The 24,408-nt window shown below is 45.4% G+C and overlaps 2 protein-coding genes across 2 annotated transcripts; one reads left to right on the forward strand and one right to left on the reverse strand.

Moving 5' to 3' along the window:
* Positions 1 to 3,058: 3,058 nt before the first annotated feature.
* On the forward strand, positions 3,059 to 6,751 carry LOC139435276 (general transcription factor II-I repeat domain-containing protein 2B-like). The gene is made up of 4 exons (XM_071205717.1): positions 3,059 to 3,185; positions 3,360 to 3,975; positions 4,084 to 4,299; positions 6,685 to 6,751. Exons 1-4 carry the CDS (start codon positions 3,059 to 3,061, stop codon positions 6,749 to 6,751), a joined length of 1,026 nt encoding a protein of 341 aa, XP_071061818.1.
* A 4,322-nt stretch (positions 6,752 to 11,073) lies between these two features.
* LOC139435208 (uncharacterized) lies at positions 11,074 to 13,747 on the reverse strand. Its single transcript, XM_071205668.1, has 3 exons — positions 12,592 to 13,747; positions 11,870 to 12,510; positions 11,074 to 11,783 (listed from the first exon to the last, which is right to left on the reverse strand). Exons 1-3 carry the CDS (start codon positions 13,496 to 13,498, stop codon positions 11,088 to 11,090), a joined length of 2,244 nt encoding a protein of 747 aa, XP_071061769.1. The 5' UTR covers positions 13,499 to 13,747; the 3' UTR covers positions 11,074 to 11,087.
* Positions 13,748 to 24,408: the final 10,661 nt, after the last annotated feature.

Here is a 24,408-nt window from a genome sequence, read left to right on the forward strand (position 1 = left end):
GTGTGTATTGTGTTTGTTTCCCGGGGAAAACACTCACGAGAAACACCGGCTGTTGTTATGCCTGCTGTGACGTTAAGTTACTCCGTTCTCTGCTTGTAATTATGCCGTTACAAGCTTCAAAGTTGTATTTATCATCTGAATTTGCCGAAACAAGTTTAATATTCTGAAAGCCAAGACTCTTTTTAATTGCAATCAGATGAAAACAAACTGTAACGGACCCTGCCGTGTTATCTATGATTACTATACTCTTACATTCATAATTTCAGCCGGAGGGAGGGGGGGCGGCGCTGCTGGAAGAGCAGAGTGCGAGTGAGAGGTGCCTGTCTTCGTCCCTTTACAAGCTTCAAAAATGTATTTATCGTGTGATTTTGGAAATAAAAGTTTCATATTCTGAAAGCCAAGACTTTGTTTGTTTAAAATCAAACAAAACACCCGAACCCTGAAAAAATAGTTTTTTACATAAATCCACGTTTATTTTGAAATTAGCCGTTGTGACTTCCGACTGATTTCGATAGAGCGGGTCACCTATTGCAAAGACTAGAGCACTTAGTTGGCATACAGGGAACTGCTTTAGGTCCTTTCTATCTAAACGTTCTCAGTTTGTGTATGTCAACGATGAAGTTAGCCATGGAGTGCCACAGGGCTCAGTGCTCGGACCTATTTTGTTCACATTATATATGCTTCCGTTAGGCAATATTTTAAGGAATCATTCTGTACATTTTCATTGTTATGCGGATGATATTCAACTATATTTTATCAATCAAGCCTGATGAAATTAATCATCTAAATAAAATGCAAGACTGCGTCAAGGATTTAAAAATATGGATGACTTTAAACTTTTTGATGTTAAACACGGACAAAAGTTATTGTACTCGGCCCAAAGAATCTACGAAATAAATTATCTAAAGATATAATGAAGCTTAGCGCAGGTTCAGACAGGAAGACCTAACACTCCGTATTGCTCGTCATGGCAATACTTGCTCCCTGCATCTAAATGACAGGGAGCGCCTCTCCTCAGCTAAACCTATCACGCCCCTCCATTTACAAGCCTAATCATCGCACCTGTTAATCCCTCTATATATGCTCTCCCCTTTCCTATCAGCTGTCTTCCAGGTGTCAACGCGCAAGCAGCAGCAGGGCTTCGTCCCAGCTCCAGGCATTATTCATCAGCTCCGCAGTCTGGCGGATTAAGCTACAGGCGGCATTCCCCAGTCGGCTAGCGGTTCCAGCCGGCCGCCCCGCAAACCTGGACTCGGGAGGAAAAGACAAGGAAATCGGGCTCCACGGAAGTTCCTCCAGCTTAATGGAAACGGGCTACTTCACCCAAACAATTGACGTACGCCTTCAGTCTCTCAAGAGGGTATCACTTGCTTCATGGCCGCTCAAATGCGGCGCTTCCGGCTTCACGCGGAACGGGTCCTCATCGCATGCGAAGCTTTACCCATCTGGCTTCAACCACAACCCCTCCTGCAGGCAGGCGGGCTCAAGCTACATCCCATTGGAGCTACTTCCTCCTGCGCCTCACCTCTAAAACAGGCGTCAGGGTAGCGCTGGCAAGAGGCAGTTGCAGCAAATTCACGAGATGTTTCGTTATATTGTCATGACATTCGGGGCATGCAGAGCGAGATCACTACCCCTTTAAGAGAGGGGTGTGGCGCGTGCAGGTGTGCTGGGCATGGTATGGTAGAGCGAGCGGGATTCATGTTTTCTAGAAGTAAACAAGGCAGCAGAAGAAGGAATTTCTGTGATCTTACGAAACAGAAGAGCTAAATAAATGCAACGACCTCCCAAGAAGAGCTCGCCTCTCTCCAGTCTTTCCGATAAAATGGGTTATTGAACCCGAAGCGTGTTGCTTCTGCCCTGGGAGACGACAGAGAGTCACCCCCCCCCCCCCCCTTTCCTCGACTACGGTCTGGGAGCCGACAGGAAGTTCAATACGATGCATTGCTTCCTTTAGTTCAGGGTAAGGTGAGTTCCAGGCAGTGTTGGGTGTAACGTGTTACAGTATGGAGTTTCAGTAACGTATTACTTGCATTACTAATGCAGTCGGGTAATTACTACCCATTAGAATGCTCAGTAACTAACGCAGTTTCAAGCTTTACACAGCGTTACCTGAAATGAATGGCGCCAACTCATTTCTAATATGCAAAAGACAACAAATGCGTCTATGATGTATTTTCGCTCAGACGAGATCTATCTCCCTGGTCTGCGTGCGAGGGGGCGGGGCAGTTTACACACACGCAGCTGCTCCATGCAGCGGAGCACTCTGCGGAGGTGGCGGAGAGAACGCGCTCCGAGGTGTGGTTAAACTTTACCCGTCTCGACGTGGAGAATGCTCGTTGCCAAAGTGCAATAAGAGTTTAGCTTTTGTCTAAATATTTATCAAAAGTGCAGCACATTCAGACAAAGGAATGCACCGTTTTCGACTGTCTAGCACAGACCTGGGCATTGTATGGCCTGCGGGCCAAATACGGCCCACGGGATGATTCTGACCGGCCCGCGAAAGATTACATGATAATTAGAAAATAAAACATATTTTCTAATTATCTTATGGGTGGACTAAAACCGCATTGCTTTTATTTTGAAGCCCATTTATTCTCACAGTGCACGCAATTGTGCACGTCAACTGTGCACGTGAAATGCGTGTCTACCTTCCTTGTCACCCCTGAGAAATGCGAAAATGTCGGCTCATGCCAAAAAGAGGAAAGTGGATGCCGAAAGCAGAACTTTCAAACAAATATGGACTACTAATTTTTTCTTTACTGAAGTCAAGGGTAAACCTGTGTGTTTGGTTTGTGGGGAGCATGTCGCCGTGTTTAAAGAGTACAATTTGAAACGGCATTACGAGACGAAACATGCCGCGAAATACAAAAACTTGACTGATGCCGAACGAGCGCGGACATCAACGGATTTACTAGCAAAGCTAGAAAAAAAACAAGGCTGTTTTACAAAGCTGCATGCAGACAGAGATGCAGCGACCAAAACCAGCTTTGTGATAGCCCACAAAATCGCCCAGAACAGTAAGCCATTCTCGGAGGGGGAGTTTGTGAAAGAGTGCATGGTCGAGTCTGCAGCACTGCTATGCCCAGAGAAAAAAGAAGCGTTTGAAAACATCCCGTTATCCCGCCGCACCGTGACGAGAAGGGTGGAGGACATCGCAGAGAATCTGGAGTTTCAGCTGCAAAGTGAAGTGGGAAGCTTCGACTTTTTTTCTTTGGCTTTAGAGCTGTGACGTCAGTGACACAGCCCAGCTGCTCATATTTCTCCGGGGGATAACGCACGACTTCAAGCTTACGGAGGAGCTGGCAGCAATGCGGCCAATGAAAGGAACCACAACGGGGAGTGATCTGTTCACCGAGGTAAACGTCAACGATGTCCGAATTTGACAGGGAAACATGTTGGGCTTTTGAAAATAATGCAAGATAAAGTGAGTGAACTCAACGCAGAGCAGAAATTGGTGTTTATACATTGTATTATTCATCAGCAAGCATTGTGCAAGTCAGTGCTAACACTTAGCCATGTGGTTGATGTTGTTACTACAACAGTTACTTTCATCAGAGCGCGAGCATTAAATCACAGGCAGTTTGTTTCACTATTGGAGGAGCAAGAGAGCGAACATGGGGATGTCAGGTACCACACAGCTGTCAGATGGCTCAGCCTGGGCAAAGTGCTAAAAAGGTTTTGGGTTCTGAAATCAGAGATAAAAGAGTTTTGTGAGATGAAAGGCAAAACCATCCCAGAGCTGTCTGATAAGGACTGGATGGCAGATTTAACATTTGCTGTTGATGTGACTGCAATGATGAATGCACTGAACACACAACTGCAGGGCAAGGGCCTTTTTGCTCATGAAATGCATCGCCATGTGAAAGCCTTCATGACAACGTTGCAATTAATTTCAAGGCAACTAGACAGCAACAATCTGGAACACATGAAAACCCTGAAAGAAGTCAAACCATCAGCTGATCACCGGCACAGGTACTCATCCATGTTAAGAGCACTGCATGATGAATTTTCAAGGCGTTTTCAAGATTTCAAAAAGGTTGAGGATGAAATGCAGCTGGTTTCCTCTCCCTTTACCTGCAGTGTTGATAGTGCACCCACTGATGTTCAGCTTGAACTCATTGACCTGCAGTCTGATTCACTACTGAAAGAGCACTTTAAGTCAGCATCACTGCTAGAGTTCTACTCTGCTCTCAAGGAGGAGAACTTTCCAAACATGAGGAGAAACATGTTGGTTCTCTTTGGATCTACCTACACATGTGAACAGACATTCTCAGTCATGACGTTTACCAAATCCAGGTACAGATCCTCTCCCCTGACTTTGATGGACTTGTTATAGCTCAACAGAGACTGGATTTCTCACACTGAATGAAAAAAAAGAACTGAAGAACACTCAAATGTGGAAATATAACAAGTGAAATGGGACACGTGATCTTTTTTTTTTTTTTGCGCAGTTCTGAAAACATTAAATGTTTAATATAGGCATGTAAAGTCAAAAAGGCTACAAAACTGGGACACTTTTCTTTACACAGTTACACAGTTCAGTGATATGTCTCGTTTATTTTGGCTACAAAGATGATGTGATGTCTTTAGAAAGCTAAGAAAATCCTTGTTTCAATAGTATATGAAACTCAAAATGCCCTTTGTTATTAATGTGACTGAAAATGTTTATCATTTTGGAAATTCTATTTGAATAAATGATATTTTTGAAAGCTAACCTCACCTTTTAATTGCCAAATAATAACATACACTCTTACCAGCGGTCAAAACAATGCCATGTACTGCTTTGTATATAGAAATAAAATGTATATTATGCATAATTGAGTTCGGCTTTTTGGCCCGGCCCTCCAAAATATTTTCAGTTGCTCATTTGGCCCCCTGGGAAAAATAATTGCCCACCCCTGGTCTAGCAGCTCTGTAGCCCCATCCACGAGTAACGTTTTCACGTTAGGTGTCATGTATGCTAGCAGCAACACACAGAGTTCACTAAATTATACAAACATGGGTTAATGATTAGAGGTAACTGAGTATTTTATTTTGTTGGGCTGTTTTCCGGGAATAATAGTCAAAGCCGTCAGGTGCAGCATAGGCAAGACGAGAGATTTATCATAACTTTAACGAAAACGTCTGCTACCACCCATATCGTACATTCCTCCACATCTGCAGTCCTGCAAGGATGCTCATCCGAGGTCTGTATGCCCCAGGCGCAACCGCAGCTTTGCCAGTACCTCGCGCCAGGAACCACATGGAAAATAATCTTTCAACCCCCCCCCCCCCCCCCCCCCACCCGCATTAACGCCACACATTAGCAGCGGCCGTATCTACTCACTCAGACACTCAATGAGTCTTCGTTTTTATTCACGGATGCTGCCCATCCGTGGGGTTTTTGGGGAGTTTCTTCAGGGAGAAAGAGAAGTTCACGTAATATGATAGAAGACAGTCTAATCACCCAATCAAGTGCATCTATGTCTCACCGTGGCGTAATTAAACTGCTAATTAAGCTAGTCCCATATCATGGGTCATGTTTCAGTGTTCACTAAGCATACATCATTTTATGCTGCGCATATTGTCTCATTTATATTGGTTCATGCTCACATGGCTTACGATAAGCCAGGGTATAACATTCATGTCTCATTGTACTCAAGCTAACAGCTGCATTACATTGTCTACATCTCCCTCTTCCCCCGGACATCGACTCGTGCCGGCAATCCTAGATCTCTGTTTACCTATGGTAAACATGCATATAACTGGTGGTGGTGTCTTAATAGCATTTCAGGGCTTCGTCCAGGATAGGTGCAGCAACCCTGCCGCAATCAAGGTAATTATTCCTCATCCCTACAACAACCAGACGGCCATCCAAGATCTCTCTTTCCTGGTATTTATACATTTAGTGGTAGTGTTCATCTGTGCATGTTTAACCCTGCATCGCAGGTCATCGACCATCGTGTCGGCAAGGTTTAGTGGTAGTGTTCACGTAAGCCCGGCGCTGATTCCGGCCGTCGACTTCCGAGTCAGCATCCTATGATGTACAGTAAGCCCGGCAGTGATTCCGGCCGTTGTTTAGTGGTAGTACGTAAGCCCGGCTTGATTCCGGCCGGTGGCTCTCGGGTCAAGCATCTTATGATGTACAGTAAGCCCAACAGAGAACAGTAAGCCCGGCAGCGATTCCGGCCGTTGTTTAGTAGTAGTGTTCTCGTAAGTCCGGCGCTGATTCCGGCCGTCGACCTTCGGGTCAGCATCTTATGACGTACAGTAAGCCCGGCAGTGATTCCGGCAGATTGTTTAATCCACATGTTAATCTTTCATTTCATCCATAGATTACCGCAGTCAGCCCACAAGACGTTCCGGAACCTCTGCCCAGGAGCCAGCACTCAACCCGTCAGGATTCCTCCCCTGCATCTCCTCTCTCTCTCTTAAATAGAAGCCCCCTAGAAAGGCACCTCGAAACAGCAGGTCTATGAGGAAGGGCTTAGCGCGTCCACCCTCAAAACATATGATTCACTTGGAGAACGTTTGCGACATTTTGCTTTTCAGTAGGCATCACACTTAAACCTGTTCTCATCTCCACCGTGTGTGCCTTCATGTGCTACTGCGCCACTGATCACCACCTCAAACCCCAATACATCCGGGGCCTCTTAGCAGGAGTTCAGTTTAACGTTCGCGTTCCGATCTCGGCTTTCCCAGCCTGTTCGCAAACCAGTCAGTCAAACTCATCCTCAAAGGTCTCATTAAAACTTTTCCCCCGTCTTAGACCGGAGACGCCCTATTACACTCTCCACTTTACGCCTCATGCTCTCCAAACTTAGAAGTGGGTTATTCTCCCCTTATATCGATGCACTACTCGATGCTCTATTTCTCCTAGATTTGTATGCCTTTCTCAGACCAGGCGAATTTACCACAGCTTCCCTTACATACCCTAGGGACCAGAGGGTACAATGGTTGGACATTTACTACCAGCCGCGGTATGCCTAGTGTACAGGGTCCATATAACCGACTTAATGCATAGCGGGAAGTCGGTTATATAGACATCAACAGAATAAGTGTTTAACGGTGATTTAAACTAGTTTATGCGGGGAAAAGAGTGCTCAAAATCGGATTCAACAGGCCATCCACACCGACTCCCATTAAAAGTGATTGAAATGTACAGGAATCTGTCCATTTCAATCACATTTGATGACCCGTCCAGGGTGACTTTCTTCCCCAGGAATTAGTGTCTGAAAGCTGGCTAACATTACTTTAAATACAGTGTGCACATGGCTTTATTACCCATGAAATAGTGTGTGGAAGCTGGGTGAGTTTGATGTGAATTTAAGGAAGATATGGCCATTTCATCCACACCTCACGACTCCCATTAAAAGTGATTGAAATGTACAGGAATCTGTCCATTTCAATCACATTTGATGACCCGTCCAGGGTGACTTTCTTCCCCAGGAATTAGTGTCTGAAAGCTGGCTAACATTACTTTAAATACAGTGTGCACATGGCTTTATTACCCATGAAATAGTGTGTGAAAGCTGGGTGAGTTTGATGTGAATTTAGGGAGGGAGAGCAGCAGCAGCAGCAGCCGCAGCAGCAGCAGCAGCCGCCGCAGCAGCAGCAGCAGGATGTGACCCTGGCGGAAATACATTGATTGTTTTAGCCAGGAATAAGTGTTTAGAAGGCGGGTAAAGTGTTCCTGCAGCTCCTCCATGACGGTAATAATGATTAGATATAATTGCCTGGGCAGAAAGCTCTTTTTAAAAGTGAAAAAACGATTTGAAACCGTTTGAAATGACTGGCGGGTGCTGATGGAAAGCAGGCGGAAATAAATTGATTGTTTACCCAGGAAAAGGTGTTTAAAAGGCGGGTAAAGTGTCCCTGCAGCTCCTCCATGACGGTAATAATGATTAGAAATCATTTACAGGGCAGAAAGCTGTTTTTAAAAGTGAAAAAACGATTTGAAACCGTTTGAAATGACTGGCGGGTGCTGATGGAAAGCAGGCGGAAATAAATTGATTGTTTACCCAGGAAAAGGTGTTTAAAAGGCGGGTAAAGTGTCCCTGCAGCTCCTCCATGACGGTAATAATGATTAGAAATCATTTACAGGGCAGAAAGCTGTTTTTAAAAGTGAAAAAACGATTTGAAACCGTTTGAAATGACTGGCGGGTGCTGATGGAAAGCAGGCGGAAATACATGGATTGTTTTACCCAGGAGAAGGTGTTTACAAGGCGGGTAAAGTGTTCCTGCAGCCCTTTAAATACAGTGTGCACATGGCTTTATTACCCATGAAATAGTGTGTGAAAGATGGGTAACTTTGCTGTGAATTTAAGGGAGATATGGCCCTTTCAAACAGGGAGATGTACAGGCCTTTATTACCCACGAATTAGTGTCTGAAAGCTGGCTAACATTACTTTAAATACATGGTGCACATGGCTTTATTACCCATGAATTAGTGTGTGAAAGATGGGTGAGTTTGATGTGAATTTAAGGGAGATATGGCCATTTCATCCACACCTCACGACTCCCATTCAAAGTGATTGAAATGTACAGCACTCTGTACATTTCAATCACATTTCACGACCCGACCAGGGTGACTTTCTTCCCCACGAATTAGTGTCTGAAAGCTGGCTAACATTACTTTAAATGCATGGTGCACATGGCTCTGTTACCCATGAATTCGTGTGTGAAAGATGGGTAACTTTGCTATGAATTTAAGGGAGATATGGCCATTTCATCCACACCTCACGACTCCCATTCAAAGTGATTGAAATGTACAGTACTCTGTACATTTCAATCACATTTCACGACCCGACCAGGGTGACTTTCTTCCCCACGAATTAGTGTCTGAAAGCTGGCTAACATTACTTTAAATGCATGGTGCACATGGCTCTGTTACCCATGAATTAGTGTGTGAAAGATGGGTAACTTTGCTGTGAATTTAAGGGAGATATGGCCATTTCATCCACACCTCACGACTCCCATTCAAAGTGATTGAAATGTACAGGAATCTGTACATTTCAATCACATTTCACGACCCGACCAGGGTGACTTTCTTCCCCACGAATTAGTGTCTGAAAGCTGGCTAACATTACTTTAAATGCATGGTGCACATGGCTCTGTTACCCATGAATTAGTGTGTGAAAGATGGGTAACGTTGCTGTGAATTTAAGGGAGATATGGCCATTTCATCCACACCTCACGACTCCCATTCAAAGTGATTGAAATGTACAGCACTCTGTACATTTCAATCACATTTCCCGACCCGACCAGGGTGACTTTCTTCCCCACGAATTAGTGTCTGAAAGCTGGCTAACATTACTTTAAATGCATGGTGCACATGGCTCTGTTACCCATGAATTAGTGTGTGAAAGATGGGTGAGTTTGATGTGAATTTAAGGGAGATATGGCCATTTCATCCACACCTCACGACTCCCATTAAAAGTGATTGAAATGTACAGATTCCTGTACATTTCAATCACATTTCCCGACCCGACCAGGGTGACTTTCTTCCCCACGAATTAGTGTCTGAAAGCTGGCTAACATTACTTTAAATGCATGGTGCACATGGCTCTGTTACCCATGAATTAGTGTGTGAAAGATGGGTGAGTTTGATGTGAATTTAAGGGAGATATGGCCATTTCATCCACACCTCACGACTCCCATTCAAAGTGATTGAAATGTACAGCACTCTGTACATTTCAATCACATTTCACGACCCGACCAGGGTGACTTTCTTCCCCACGAATTAGTGTCTGAAAGCTGGCTAACATTACTTTAAATGCATGGTGCACATGGCTCTGTTACCCATGAATTAGTGTGTGAAAGATGGGTAACTTTGCTGTGAATTTAAGGGAGATATGGCCCTTTCAAACAGGGAGATGTACAGGCCTTTATTACCCACGAATTAGTGTCTGAAAGCTGGCTAACATTACTTTAAATGCATGGTGCACATGGCTCTGTTACCCATGAATTAGTGTGTGAAAGATGGGTAACTTTGCTGTGAATTTAAGGGAGATATGGCCATTTCATCCACACCTCACGACTCCCATTCAAAGTGATTGAAATGTACAGCACTCTGTACATTTCAATCACATTTCACGACCTGTGTAGACTGGCTTTCTTACCCATTAGGTACACCGACAAAGGCACCTCTTCGGGGCCGCTCCAAGACCCCCAAAACACGGACTGAGGAGCTCCAGGATCCCTCCCATGTACCTCCAGAACCTCGAGCACCTTGGGTCCCCGGGCCCCCGAACTTAAGCACTCCCCCACGGACTAAACCAAGATGATCACACCCTCAAGAATCTCGTGCCCCTGGCTACACTTAAAGGGGGTCTACTTTGCGGTGCTTTGCCGTCCGCCCATCGGCACCCATAGTCGGCCTTCTTCACAGCAGCAGCACCCAACCTCCATGGAGGATTTTGCTCGTGCCCCTGGCTACACTTAAAGGGGGTCTACTTTGCGGTGCTTTGCCGTCCGCCCATCGGCACCCATAGTCGGCCTTCTTCACAGCAGCAGCACCCAACCTCCATGGAGGATTTTGCTCGTGCCCCTGGCTACACTTAAAGGGGGTCTACTTTGCGGTGCTTTGCCGTCCGCCCATCGGCACCCATAGTCGGCCTTCTTCACAGCAGCAGCACCCAACCTCCATGGAGGATTTTGCTCGTGCCCCTGGCTACACTTAAAGGGGGTCTACTTTGCGGTGCTTTGCCGTCCGCCCATCGGCACCCATAGTCGGCCTTCTTCACAGCAGCAGCACCCAACCTCCATGGAGGATTTTGCTCGTGCCCCTGGCTACACTTAAAGGGGGTCTACTTTGCGGTGCTTTGCCGTCCGCCCATCGGCACCCATAGTCGGCCTTCTTCACAGCACCACCTGCCCTGCTGGAGGTTCACACTTTAACTTTTTTTACCCTCTTCTACCTTACAAATCATCCCACACTTGAGCACTCCTCACTCGGACTAAACACCTACATGCTACCACCAGAACCAGAATATCGTGCCCCTGGGGATCTTAAAGGAAGAAAACCCATAGTGGGATTTAAAAACAGAAGACTTAGTAATTTTAACAAACTTTATTTACAGTAATATTGACAGTAATAAATACATTCAAACAGGATATAACGTATTTACAAGGGGACTGATTACAACAACACACTGCATATTTACAAGTTGATCACTGGCAACAGTGGGTGAAGTTGGGGCAGAGTATGGCACCCTCTCTTCACCCATGTCTGAGGGGTTGTGTTCGGCCAGTGACTGGTCCCTCTTCGGGACATGTCTTGGTAGGGAGTCTTGGTAGGGAGCCGGGCTGTGCTCCTCTCCAGAGCTGTCACTGTCGATGTCAATACCCGCAAAAGTGTCTTCATTTCCCGCTGCTGCTGCTGTCGATGCCGCCGCCGCTGCTTGCAGTGACTGTGTGAAGAGCAACCGAATGTCCGCAGCCTCCTTCAAAGAAGGATTATTCGCGTAAAATTTGTCCGCAGTTGCAGTGTTGTGACACATGAAATCACTCACTCTTTGGCGGTTGCCTTTGTCTTGAAACCTCTTCGCATTATCGGCGTGGACTGTGCGGAGGTCGGTGAAGTTAATGGGACTGCGGAGCCCCACATCAGCCCATGCCAACCTCAGGGAGTAGGCAAGCTTCCTGAACGGGTTCTTCCCCTCTGTGTACAGAAAGTAACGGCTCTGGGTGCAGGTCAGCGTACCCTTAATTTCCAGCCACCTCTTCATCCATCCAAATTCTTCTACGGTGAGGTACAGCTGCGCCTCCCCGAACGCGTTGGCCGTCTTGTGGTTACTTACCTGTTATGACAGAGATAGAGAGTGTCAATACAATGTCAATCATGCATATAACTGCCAGAATAAATACATTGATTAATAGCACTCACATGAACCAGGTAGCCGAAGGCAGTGCCAGTTGTATCCGCCTTTCGGACCTCGGCGTTGGTCATGTTGGAGTAGACCCCCGGACGGTGGCCATAAATGCAGCTCCAATGAAGAGTCATATACCCATAGAGCAGTGTCCGGGTCGCGGTAGTCGGATTGCTGGCCATCACATCCAGGAGCTGAGGGATGCGAGTGGTGGTCGAAGTCAAGCATGTCATTAGGTCGTTGTGGCTCGGCAGACCTTCCATCTTGTCACGCTTCACTTGCATCTGGTGGATAAGTACTTTTCTCTTCAGGGACTTCAGGATGGCAACTACTTCCCGTTTGATTAAAATCATGTCGGTTTGGCTGAGCCTGCTCCCCTTGCACGGTGTGTCGGCCATGTACTTGAGAAAGTGTGATATATTCTTGATGTAGAAGTCGGAGGTCGTGACCTGAAGGCTTGACTTCATCAGGCTCCGGGACCACCCGCGTATCCTCTTGAGATCCCTCAAAAAGAGCCAGTCAGACAGGCGATTGAAACCGTGTGCCATGAAACTGAGGAACGACTTCACTCTGCTTAGTTTGGAGACTGTGTTTTCCTGGAGCCTCACTGGTGGGTCGATACCTGCATAATGCTCCCGGTATCCTTGCAGATACTCCTCTGTGAAATATAAACAGTACTTTAATGACAACACATGATGTGTTACAGAAACTGCATGTGTCACATAGCCAAAACACTTACCCATGATCCGTGGGAATGTTATGTCCCGCATTATATTTCCCCGGCCCCTGCCCCGGAACCAGGGGGAATTTATGGGAGGGGAGGTTGACGAGGCCTCGGTATGGATGGATGCAGGCTCTGAGGAGCTGGATGAATGGGTGTGAGAGCCAGTGGGGGACTTGCTGCAGGCGGGAATGGGAGACGTGCTGCAGGCGGGAATGGGAGACGTGCTGCAGGCAGGAATGGGAGACTTGCTGCAGGAGGGACCTTTCGACTTGGACAGCCTCGTTGGTGTCGACTCTGGTCGGGGGCGTTTCTTCAGAATGACCCGCTCTCGTTCCTCCCCATCGAACGCGGGCATGTCCCCGGCCCGCTGATCCATCCTCTGTCGCTTGTCCTTTATCCTCTGCTGCAACTTGCAGCGCAGGGATTTCACCTCAGCAGCATATATGTCCCGCTGAGCCCTCACTGCGTTAGCCTCCAGCCTCCATTCTTTGCAGTCCGGGTTGTCACATTCATTCACCGGGGACAAGGGTGGAGGTTGTGACAGTATATCGTCGTCTGCCACCGTGTCAACAGCCCAAGCGGTAATCATTTCTATGGTGGGGTTTGTCATTCGGAGTTCATAAAGCTCCTTCTTGGCCACTGTCATTTTCATTTGATTTTGAACCACATGTAGTTCCTCCCGGGCCAGCTCAACATGGTCTCTGGCCAAGTGGCGATCCAGCCTTGTGCCGTGGTACTCGCATCCCAGAATGGTACAGGGATGGAGCCTAATGTTGGTCCGTCCGTTGGCCAACAACAGCAGAATTTTTCTTTCATCCAAGTTACGCACACCATGGTTCCTCTGTAGGTGCTTGCTCAGGGCACGGTAGGAGCTATTGCAGATCGGACAACGGACCGCCATCCGACCTGTATTCTTGAGCATTTCGGTACCGGGAAATGTCACCAGAATCGTGGGTAAAAAAGAAGGAAGCGTGAAAAGACTCACGAAAGACGCACTCAGCTTATTTTCAAATCAGTGTTTGTTTTCATTTGCATCATGGTGCGGTGTCCCATTTAGGCACTCGTTAGGCGGGCAGAGATCCCTGTAATCTCCCCTCACGTTCCTCCAGAGTCTGATTCTCCCAAAGGATACCCGACAGTTTCTGGTACGACCCAGAGGGCGCACGGTGGACGGCCAGGGCGAGGCCGCCACACCGCGCTGGAGTCAGGGTCCCGGTGAGGCGCAGGACGGAGCACCCGGCAGTAGCCTCCAGCAGACCCCCGCGCGGTTCCCTCGTACCTCAGAAGAGGTGGAGAGGCGGAGGGGTGGGTCTTTTCATCTGCTGGCGGGTTGCCGGGATAACAGTATCCTCCGGGGAGGCATTGAACCCCTCTCAACTGCCCCCCGGAGGAGGCAGGGGAGTCAGGTACCCAGAGGGTGGACGGCCAGGGCGAGGCCGCCACCACCAGAGAACCAGAAAAAAGGGGTAAAATGGGTAAAAAGTACCCCAAAATAGTGTTCCATAAGGCGGGTAGAGTCCCCTGACAACTCCCCATACCTTTCTCCAGGGTGGGAAAAAGTACAAGTCAACTTTTGGAAGAACCAGAGAAAAGGGTGAAAATGGATAAATTGTATCCGAAAATAGTGTTCCAAAAGGCAGGTAGAGTCCCCTGACAACTCCCCATACCTTTCTCCAGGGTGGGAAAAAGTTACAAGTCAACTTTTGGAAGAACCAGAGAAAAGGGTGAAAATGGATAAATTGTATCCGAAAATAGTGTTCCAAAAGGCAGGTAGAGTCCCCTGACAACTCCCCATACCTTTCTCCAGGGTGGGAAAAAGTTTAAGTCAACTTTTGGAAGAACCAGAGAAAAGGGTAAAAATGGATAAATTGTATCCGAAAATAGTGTTCCAAAAGGCAGGTAGAGTCCCCTGACAACTCCCCCTACCTTTCTCCAGAGTCGGAAAAAGTCTAAGTTAACTTTTTGGAAGAACCATAAAAAGGGGTGAAAATGGATAAAATGTATCCCAAAATAGTGCCTCTTGAGGCGGGTAGAGTCCCCTGACAACTCCCCTTGCATTCCTCCAGACACCAGTTTGAAAACTTAAAGTTTTGTGAGAACCATGATTGGGGGTCCTCCAGGCAACAATTTCATCCGATCCAAAGTGCTCATGAGGCGGATACATTCCTCCATGATTTCCCCATCATGTGAAAATAGCTCGTTTTTTTCTAAGTGCTCTCAAAAACCGGGTTTCCGATTTCGTGCAGATCGTAGCTTGGAAAAGATGAATGAATTTTTTGGACGGAGGAGGGGAGCTCTCGTTTCCCCTCTCCGTTGTAAATTGCAACGGGGGAGTGCAAAAGTCTCCGGGGCTTCGTTCCGAAGCGCCGAAGACTTGACCCCCTCCCCCGTTGGCACTTTTTCGAGAATTTTCAAAACTTCATTTTTGATTATTTTAACATATAATTGACCGTTTTCTTTACTTTTTTTTGCTTTCCACGGGTGGAGGCGCATGGCAGGCCGCATATGAGCTTCCAAATTCGGCCTGGAACGTCCGGGAATTATGGGTTAAGCTCCATATACTGACGACTCCCATTAAAAGTGATTGAAATGTACAGGAATCTGTCCATTTCAATCACATTTGACGACGCATGCAGGGTGACCCTGGCTACACTTAAAGGGGGTCTACTTTGCGGTGCTTTACCGTCCGCCCATCGGCACCCATAGTCGGCCTTATTCACAGCAGCAACACCCAACCTCCATGGAGGATTTTGCTCGTGCCCCTGGCTACACTTAAAGGGGGTCTACTTTGCGGTGCTTTACCGTCCGCCCATCGGCACCCATAGTCGGCCTTATTCACAGCAGCAACACCCAACCTCCATGGAGGATTTTGCTCGTGCCCCTGGCTACACTTAAAGGGGGTCTACTTTGCGGTGCTTTACCGTCCGCCCATCGGCACCCATAGTCGGCCTTATTCACAGCAGCAACACCCAACCTCCATGGAGGATTTTGCTCGTGCCCCTGGCTACACTTAAAGGGGGTCTACTTTGCGGTGCTTTACCGTCCGCCCATCGGCACCCATAGTCGGCCTTATTCACAGCAGCACCACCCAACCTCCAGTGGAGGATGTTATCATGCCCCTGGCAACACTGGTAAACACTGGTAACATATGTCTAGCCGCTGACAGGAACTTGACATCGGAACTTGACATCGCATTTCCATTGAGCGGACTCCCGTACATGTGAAGGGCAAGTCCCACGGTACCTCCGTTCATAAGGCTGACATTTGCCTTACTTTCGATTCCAATCGAGACGTCAGCTTTCTGACATATCCTTTCACGCTAGCCACTTTAGTTTATATCTTTAAACACTCCAAATGCGGCGGCGCCTGCTCCGTCATCGCCTCCCGCATCGACTCCCAGTTCTGCCCTTATAAGGCCATGATCAAGTTCCTACGGCTTAGACCTACCTCTAATCCTCTCTCACCATTATTCCTTATCTCAGGGAATTTTCCTTTAAACGCAACGACAGTTCAATGTCTATTTAAAACAAGTCCTCATTAAATCCGGGTATCACCCCTTCTATACACGGGGCACTCCTTTAGAATAGGCGCAGCTACTTCCGCTGCTAATCAAGGTGTCTCATCCTCATCCCTGCAACAACTCGGACGGTGGTTCTCCTCCGCTTTCTCATCCTACATTCGCCCGACCTCAATGCCGTGCTGGCTATCCAAAGGTCTCTCCAAACCTTAACAAATTGGTACGTATGCATATAACTGGTGGTGGTTCTTAGAATGTCAGCACGTATGTCGCCCCGGGGCTCATGTTTATTTCTGCATATTTAAACCTGTATGTCCAGGCTGTAAAACCTTCGGGTCTGTATAACGTGTCCCTGCTAAAGCAGGTTGCCCCGCAAAAGAAAATGTTCGGGAAGCCTCGCACGTTCCGGGCACCCGGGGCACTGGTCGGGTCGCTCGGTGCGTCCGGGTAGTCCCCGCTCACCCGGGATGCCCCGTACGTCCGGGACGCCCTGTATGGATGCCCTGTATGTCCAGGATGCCCTGTACGGCCAGGATGCCCCGTATGTCCGGGTTGCCCTGTACGTCCAGGATGCCCCGTACGTCCGGGAAGCCCCGTATGTCCGGGTTGCCCTGTACGTCCGGGATGCCCCGTACGTCCGGGAAGCCCTGTATGTCCGGGTCGTGAAACCTCCGGTCCGTATAATGTTTCCCTGCTAAAGTCAGGTTACCCCGCACATTCGGGAAGCCTCGCACGTTCCGGGCACCCGGGGCACTGGTCGGGTCGCTCGGTGCGTCCGGGTAGTCCCCGCTCACCCGGGATGCCCCGTACGTCCGGGACGCCCTGTACGGCCAGGATGCCCCCTCCGGGATGCCCTGTACGGCCAGGATGCCCCCTCCGGGATGCCCCGTACGTCCGGGACGCCCTGTACGGCCAGGATGCCCCCTCCGGGATGCCCCGTACGTCCGGGACGCCCTGTACGTCCAGGAAGCCCCATCCGGGATGCCCCGTACGGCCGGGAAGCCCTGTACGTCCAGGAAGGATGCCCGGGAGGCATCAGTCGCTTAAATCCTCACATGTATTAACCTCTCCTTTCCATCCATAGATTTCCGCTGCATCCCACAAGGTAAGATTATTCACATTCAGTACTTCATACTTCATTCTTTTGGGGGTTCATCAGAAACGGTTCTTCCCTTCCCGATTGATATCCTACTAAAACCTGGGCCTAATCGCCAAAACAACATTCATTCATTTGTGATGAACTTTCATCATTATGTTTCATGGATATAATGTGACCGATAATAAATATGTATTCCATACATCATGTCTCTCCTGATTGAAATGAAGCTTAGCGCAGGTTCAGACAGGAAGACCTAACACTCCGTATTGCTCGTCATGGCAATACTTGCTCCCTGCATCTAAATGACAGGGAGCGCCTCTCCTCAGCTAAACCTATCACGCCCCTCCATTTACAAGCCTAATCATCGCACCTGTTAATCCCTCTATATATGCTCTCCCCTTTCCTATCAGCTGTCTTCCAGGTGTCAATGCGCAACCCTCCTCCACCCCTTCGCCTCCTGCTTTCAACTCAGGGCCAAGCTTATCCTCCTCCCTTCCAACCGGACCTAACCACTTATCACCACCACCAGTGTCTAGACCCAGGGGGGTTCATCGGAAACGGTTCTTCCCTTCCCGATTGATATCCTACTAAAACCTGGGCCTAATCGCCAAAACAACATTCATTCATTTGTGATGAACTGTCATCATTATGTTTCATGGATATAATGTGACCGATAATAAATATGTATTCCATACATCATGTCTCTCCTGATTGAACTAACTATGGATGGCATTAATTTGGCCTCAAGTGAGACTGTAAGGAATCTTGGTGTTATATTTGATCAGGATTTATCCTTTAACGCCCACATAAAATCAATTTCAAGGACCGCCTACTTTCATCTACGTAACATTGCAAAAATCAGGCATATCTTGCCTCAAAGCGATGCAGAGAAACTAGTCCATGCATTTGTTACTTCAAGGCTGGATTATTGTAACTCTTTATTATCAGGGTGTACCAAGAAGTCAGTTAAGTCACTTCAGCTGATTCAAAATGCTGCAGCACGTGTACTAACTACAGTTAGGAAAAGGGACCACATTACTCCTGTTCTGGCTGCCTTACACTGGCTCCCAAAAGAACACAGGATAGAATAAAAAATGCTTCTTCTCGCCTACAAAGCCCTTAATGGGCAGGTGCCATCTTACCTTAAATAACTCATTATACCCTACTGTCCTACTAGGGCATTGCGTTCCAAGAATGCAGGGTTGTTGGTTGTTCCTAGAGTCTCTAAAAGTACAATGGGAGCCAGAGCCTTTTCTTATCAAGCTCCACATTTGTGGAATCAGCTTCCAGTTTGTGTTCGGGCGGCAGACACCCTATCCGTTTTTAAGAGTGCGCTTAAGACCTTCCTTTTTGATAGTTTTGCTGCTATAAGCTTCTCCTTCACTCTGTATGTACCTGTGTACTCTCATGTTCTGTAAGAAATTAAAATCAATGTTGATATGGCGTAATTTAAATTAAATATAGGATTTTAATTTAAAGCAGTTTTATTCTGAAAAAAACGGAAGTTCACACTAACTATTAACTTAACACTTTTATTCTGAAAATTCTTCATTTCCGGTTAGCATTAGCATGTGGCTAACGGTTTGAAACCGTGAATTGAAGGTGAAATGACATGTAATGTTGTACACTAGAAAAACACAGTAATACATTATATTTATTAAAATAATAGAACATCAACATCAAGGTCAGCAATCCCACACTGGGATTAACACTCATTTATTGACATTGAAATAACGTTTATCAGGGAATGTTTAAATAACCACAAACACCAGAATGATGTAATTTAGCAACAGAAAAAGGCAGGATTGCATTAGACCCGCCCCTGTCGACACTGGCCAATAGGAGAAGACCTCAGATGACAACAGGAAGAGTGAGCCAAGAATCGATCACTTTTTCCTGACATCGGCTGACCGAAGACATGGGGAGAGAGCCTCCACTCGCACATTTCATTTGTACATCACCGCATCTTTTGTGTAATTAAATGCTGTTAACTTGTATAAGCTTCCCTTGACTCTTCTCAGTTTTTCCTGCTCTCAGGGTTCAAGAATTACTAACAGTTCCGAATAACCCAGCTTCCCCAAATTTCTTTTTGGTGTCTATCTACGCCAGGATTCTGAGTCGTGGCTGATCCTGTTGCTGTGGTCTTGAGTCCTGGATCGCGAGCCCTGGATCTTGAGTCGTGGCTGTGGTCCTGGATCATAAGTCCTGGATGGATATCCTCATGGATTCATCTTATTATTATAGACACATGCATTTCCAAACATTTGGACTACCTATGTTGTTAATGTATTATCTTTTCAATTTACACACGGCATCTATTGCACGTCTGTCCGTCCTGGGAGAGGGATCCCTCCTCTGTTTCTCCCATGTTCCCCTTTAAACTGTGGGTTTTTCTCTGGAAGTGTTTCCTTGTACGATGTGAGGGTCTAAGGACAGAGGGTGTCGTATTGTCATACTGATATTCTGTACAAACTGTGAAGTCCACTGAGACAAATGTAACATTTGTGATATTGGGCTATATAAATAAACATTGATTGATTGATTGACCTCGAGACCTGCTTCAGATGCCTTGTGTCCCAGAGCCCGAGGTCATGGAGCGACCAACTCACCTGGTCGGAATACTCCCACAATACTCTTCCCTCAGCTTCTACAGGACTCTCCCCCCTTCCAGTGTGCCTATGGATATCAACCCCTGCTGTTCCCAGCCAACAAGGAGGAGGTCAAGACACTTCACCCCAAATTGCTCCTGTGGGGATTGGCCACAGTACTGGATGTATGTAAGTCGCTTTGGATAAAAGCGTCTAACAAATGACATGTAATGTAATGTAATGTCTGTGTTGGGGGCGGGGCATCTCGCTCAGACTCGCTGCAACACCGTGCACACAGAGTTCGGCCGGTGGAGAACACGTTCAAAAGTTACAATCTAATCTACGGTGCTCGATTTGTGGTCAATGCTCATTAGTAGTTATAATGATGCTGTTTCAATCAAATTAGTATGCATAGAAAGTGACAAGTGGACACGCCCCAAATTATGCAAATGAGCCCTTAGTTGTCTAATCTAATTAGCCTTTGATGTTTGCCCGTTGATGTGATGTGTTATAACAGGCAGGTGTGATTTCACATTGGTGAAAGCCTTTGATGTTAATCTCTGTATATCTTTTGAAGCTATGTGTGAGAATGCCTACCCTCCCAGCCTCCCTCCTTTGCCCCACCCCTCCTGAGGCTATGGCCAGCAGAGGAGTGTATAGAGATACGCTCAAACTACATAATAGGCCAGTCATTTCCACTCACCAAGTCACCTTTTCAAAAAAGAAAAATGGCCGAGAGACGTCTCGAATTGGGTTTAATTAGCCTGTGTGACAACTTGCAGCCACCCGCCCGAAGCACCAGTCAAGAAATGAATGTAGTATCTGGGCCGGGTTCAGAGTACAGCCAAAAGATCTGTGCACAAACTTATCTCGCGCCCTCTTTTGGTCATGTGCGCGTTCGTGGGGGTTGGAGGAGGGGCTCTGTGAGGACGTGGCAGATTTTCCCCCCGGTTTGACTGCAAAAGACTCTCACTTTTCTCCAAGGGGCTCCGCCTACCTTAAGAACAAATAACACACACACACGTTTGGAGCTGGCCTTTTGATGTGAGCGTAGAGATAAGCATGGAATGTATGCTGATTTAGGACACTATCTGTGAGATGCAGTTTGCAGACATGCAAAATATCTGAAGCCCTATAAAAAAGTTACAAGTGTATTGTGTTGAAAATATCTCAAAAAGTCGTAATATTGTATAATGTATTAGTTGTATGTTGTATTTTGTTAGAAATCACTAGGTAGATTTTCAAAAAATATAATGGAAAAAAGGAGAGAAAGACAAAAAACAAAATATCACAGTATGTTGAAAAAATATGAAAAAGTAATGTTGTGTTTAAAATAACATGAAAGAAATCAAAGTAACGCCTCTAAAAAACATATATTTAGAAAAGTAATGTTAGTCATGTAAAGTTATCAAGACTGCTGTGTTTCATCGAAACAGTGTTAAATTCACAAACTTGCCTTTTTAGAGAGACATAAAGAAAACAAATTCCTTACAAATTAATGAATATTTTACCCGGTTAAAAAGGTTTGCATCCATTAAAGTGTAACTAAAAGTATCTTAGTAACACAAGAAAAGAGAATAAAGCATTGATGTCAACAAAACTGGATTGCTCCAAATGAAATAATAAATAAATAATTTCAAAAAGTGTTTTTAAAGAAAATGTATTGAGATAAAGTATTTTATTTTCAGAAATGTTTTAAGGTTTTTGCATACATAAAAAGTGTATCTTTCAGTTCCTTTGTGAGAGAATTACACACAAATCTGCAGAGTGTCACTAAAAAGTTTTACACAGTGACTGACATTCTGTATGGGGGGTTCACACCTGAGCTGCTGCAGGGGGAGGGTGTTGAAAAGGGGGTGAGTATGTTTGGCTCTCGGGGGGGATGGTGTGTTAAGAGTCAGATTCTTAACGAAATCTTTACACATAAATCTGCCGAGTGTCTGTAAAAGTCTTAAAATCAAAAAACTTACTTCTTAGAGTCAGAATCCTAACGAAATCTACGGACAGAAAGTCTACTTCATTATCTACTTTTTCAGCTTTTTAAACACAAAAGTGTATCTTTCAGTAACTTTCTCAGAGAATTAAAGCATAAATCTGTCAAATGTTTTCAAACAGCCTTGTTTTACTGACATAGCCTCAAAATGAACCAACCTGCCATTAAGAGTCAGATGCTTGACGAAATCTACTGACACAAAGTACTTCACTATCTACTTTTCAGCTTTTTTAAATATAAAAGTGTATCTTACAGTATCTTTTTGAGAGAATTAAGCATAAATCTGTCAAATGTTCAAAACACCTTGTTTCACTGAAATAGCCTCAAAATGACAAACTGCCATTAGAGTCAGATGCTGACGAAATCTAATAAAACAGTGCTTTCATGGTAGTGGTCAGCTTTTTTAAAAAGAAAAAGTGTATCTTTCGGTAACCTTTTGAGAGAATTAAGCATAAATCTGTCAAATGTTCAAAACAGCCTTGTTTCACTGAAATAGCGTCAAAATCACAAACTGGCTGAAACTGTACAGTGAATTGGAAGAAATTACAGCACAGAGTTTCTACTACGACACAGATAGTATAATCTATGTGACAAGACGGGGGGAGACTACAAATCAAAAAAAGGGATGCATGTGGTCTCCCTCCGTCTTTGTGATTTTGAGGCTATTTCAGTGAACAAGGTTGTTTTGAACATTGTGACAGATTTATGCTTAATTCTCTCAGAAAGTTACTGAAAGATACACTTTTGTGTTAAAATCTGCCACTACCATGAAAGTACTCTGTTTATTAGATTTCGTTAAGCATCTGACTCTTAATGGCAGTTTGTGATTTTGAGGCTATTCAGTGAAACAAGGCTGTTTTGAACATTTGACAGATTTATGCTTAATTCTCTCAAAAGTACTGAAAGATACACTTTTGTTTAAAAGCTGAAAGTAGATAATGAAGTACTTTGTTAGTAGATTTCGTCAAGCATCTGACTCTTAATGGCAGTTTGTGATTTTGAGGCTATTTCAGTGAAACAAGGCTGTTTTGAACATTTGACAGATTTATGCTTAAATTCTCTGAGAAAGTTACTGAAAGATACACTTTTGTGTTAAAAGCGACCACTAAAGTACTCTGTTTGAGATTTCGTTAGGATTCTGACTCTAAAAGGCAAGTTTTTTGATTTTAAGACTTTTTACAGACACTCGGCAGATTTATGTGTAAAGATTTCGTTAAGAATCTGACTCTTAACACACCATCCCCCCGAGAGCCAAACATACTCACCCCCTTTTCAACGCCCTCCCCCTGCAGCAGCTCAGGTGTGAACCCCCCATACAGAATGTCAGTCACTGTGTAAAACTTTTTAGTGACACTCTGCAGATTTGTGTGTAATTCTCTCACAAAGGAACTGTAAGATACACTTTTTATGTATGCAAAACCTTAAAACATTTCTGAAAATAAAATACTTTATCTAATACATTTTCTTTAAAAGCACTTTTTTGAAATTATTTATTTATTATTTCATTGGAGCAATCCAGTTTTGTTGACATCAATGCTTTATTCTCTTTTCTTGTGTTACTAAGATACTTTTAGTTACACTTTAATGGATGCAAACCTTTTTAACCGGGTAAAATATTCATTAATTTGTAAGGAATTTTTTCTTTATGTCTCTCTAAAAGGCAAGTTTGTGATTTAACACTGTTTCGATGAAACACAGCAGTCTTGATAACTTTACATGACTAACATTACTTTTCTAAATATATGTTTTTTAGAGGCGTTACTTTGATTTCTTTCATGTTATTTTAAACACAACATTACTTTTTTCATATTTTTTCAACATACTGTGATATTTTGTTTTTCTTTTCTCCTTTTTCCATTATATTTTTTGAAAAACTACATAGTGATTTCTAGCAAAATACAACATGCAACTAATACATTATACAATATTACGACTTTTGCGATATTTTCAACACATATACTTGTACTTTTTATAGGGCTTCAGATATTTTGCATGTCTGCAAACTGCATCTCACAGATAGTGTCCTAAATCATCATACATTCCATGCTTATCTCTACGCTCACATCAAAAGGCCAGCTCCAAACGTGTGTGTGTGTTATTTGTTCTTAAGGTAGGCGGACCCCTTGGAGAAAAGTGAGAGTCTTTTGCAGTCAAACCGGGGGGAAAATCTGCCACGTCCTCACAGCCCCTCCTCCAACCCCCACGAACGCGCACATGACCAAAAGAGGGCGCGAGATAAGTTTGTGCACAGATCTTTTGGCTGTACTCTGAACCCGCCCAGATACTACATTCATTTCTTGACTGGTGCTTCGGGCGGGTGGCTGCAAGTTGTCACACAGGCTATTAAACCCAATTCGAGACGTCTCTCGGCCATTTTTCTTTTTTGAAAAGGTGACTTGGTGAGTGGAAATGACTGGCCTATTATGTAGTTTGAGCGTATCTCTATACACTCCTCTGCTGGCCATAGCCTCAGGAGGGGTGGGGCAAAGGAGGGAGGCTGGGAGGGTAGGCATTCTCACACATAGCTTCAAAAGATATACAGATTAACATCAAGGCTTTCACCAATGTGAAATCACACCTGCCTGTTATAAACACATCACATCAACGGGCAAACATCAAGGCTAATTAGATTAGA

This window comes from Pseudochaenichthys georgianus, chromosome 15 (assembly GCF_902827115.2).
Source record: "Pseudochaenichthys georgianus chromosome 15, fPseGeo1.2, whole genome shotgun sequence".
Classification (NCBI taxonomy): Eukaryota; Metazoa; Chordata; class Actinopteri; order Perciformes; family Channichthyidae; genus Pseudochaenichthys; species Pseudochaenichthys georgianus.

Excerpts from the sequence above, each read along its gene's own strand:
- LOC139435276 (XM_071205717.1), top strand. The coding sequence starts at position 3,059 with ATGGTCGAGTCTGCAGCACTGCTATGCCCAGAGAAAAAAGAAGCGTTT. Across the intron at positions 3,186-3,359 it reads TCTGGAGTTTCAGCTGCAAA|GTAAACGTCAACGATGTCCG; the intron begins GTGAAGTGGGAA and ends CTGTTCACCGAG. Across the intron at positions 3,976-4,083 it reads TCAGCTGATCACCGGCACAG|TGTTGATAGTGCACCCACTG; the intron begins GTACTCATCCAT and ends CTTTACCTGCAG.
- LOC139435208 (XM_071205668.1), bottom strand. The coding sequence starts at position 13,498 with ATGCTCAAGAATACAGGTCGGATGGCGGTCCGTTGTCCGATCTGCAAT. Across the intron at positions 12,511-12,591 it reads AACATTCCCACGGATCATGG|AGGAGTATCTGCAAGGATAC; the intron begins GTAAGTGTTTTG and ends TATATTTCACAG. Across the intron at positions 11,784-11,869 it reads CCTTCGGCTACCTGGTTCAT|GTAAGTAACCACAAGACGGC; the intron begins GTGAGTGCTATT and ends CTGTCATAACAG.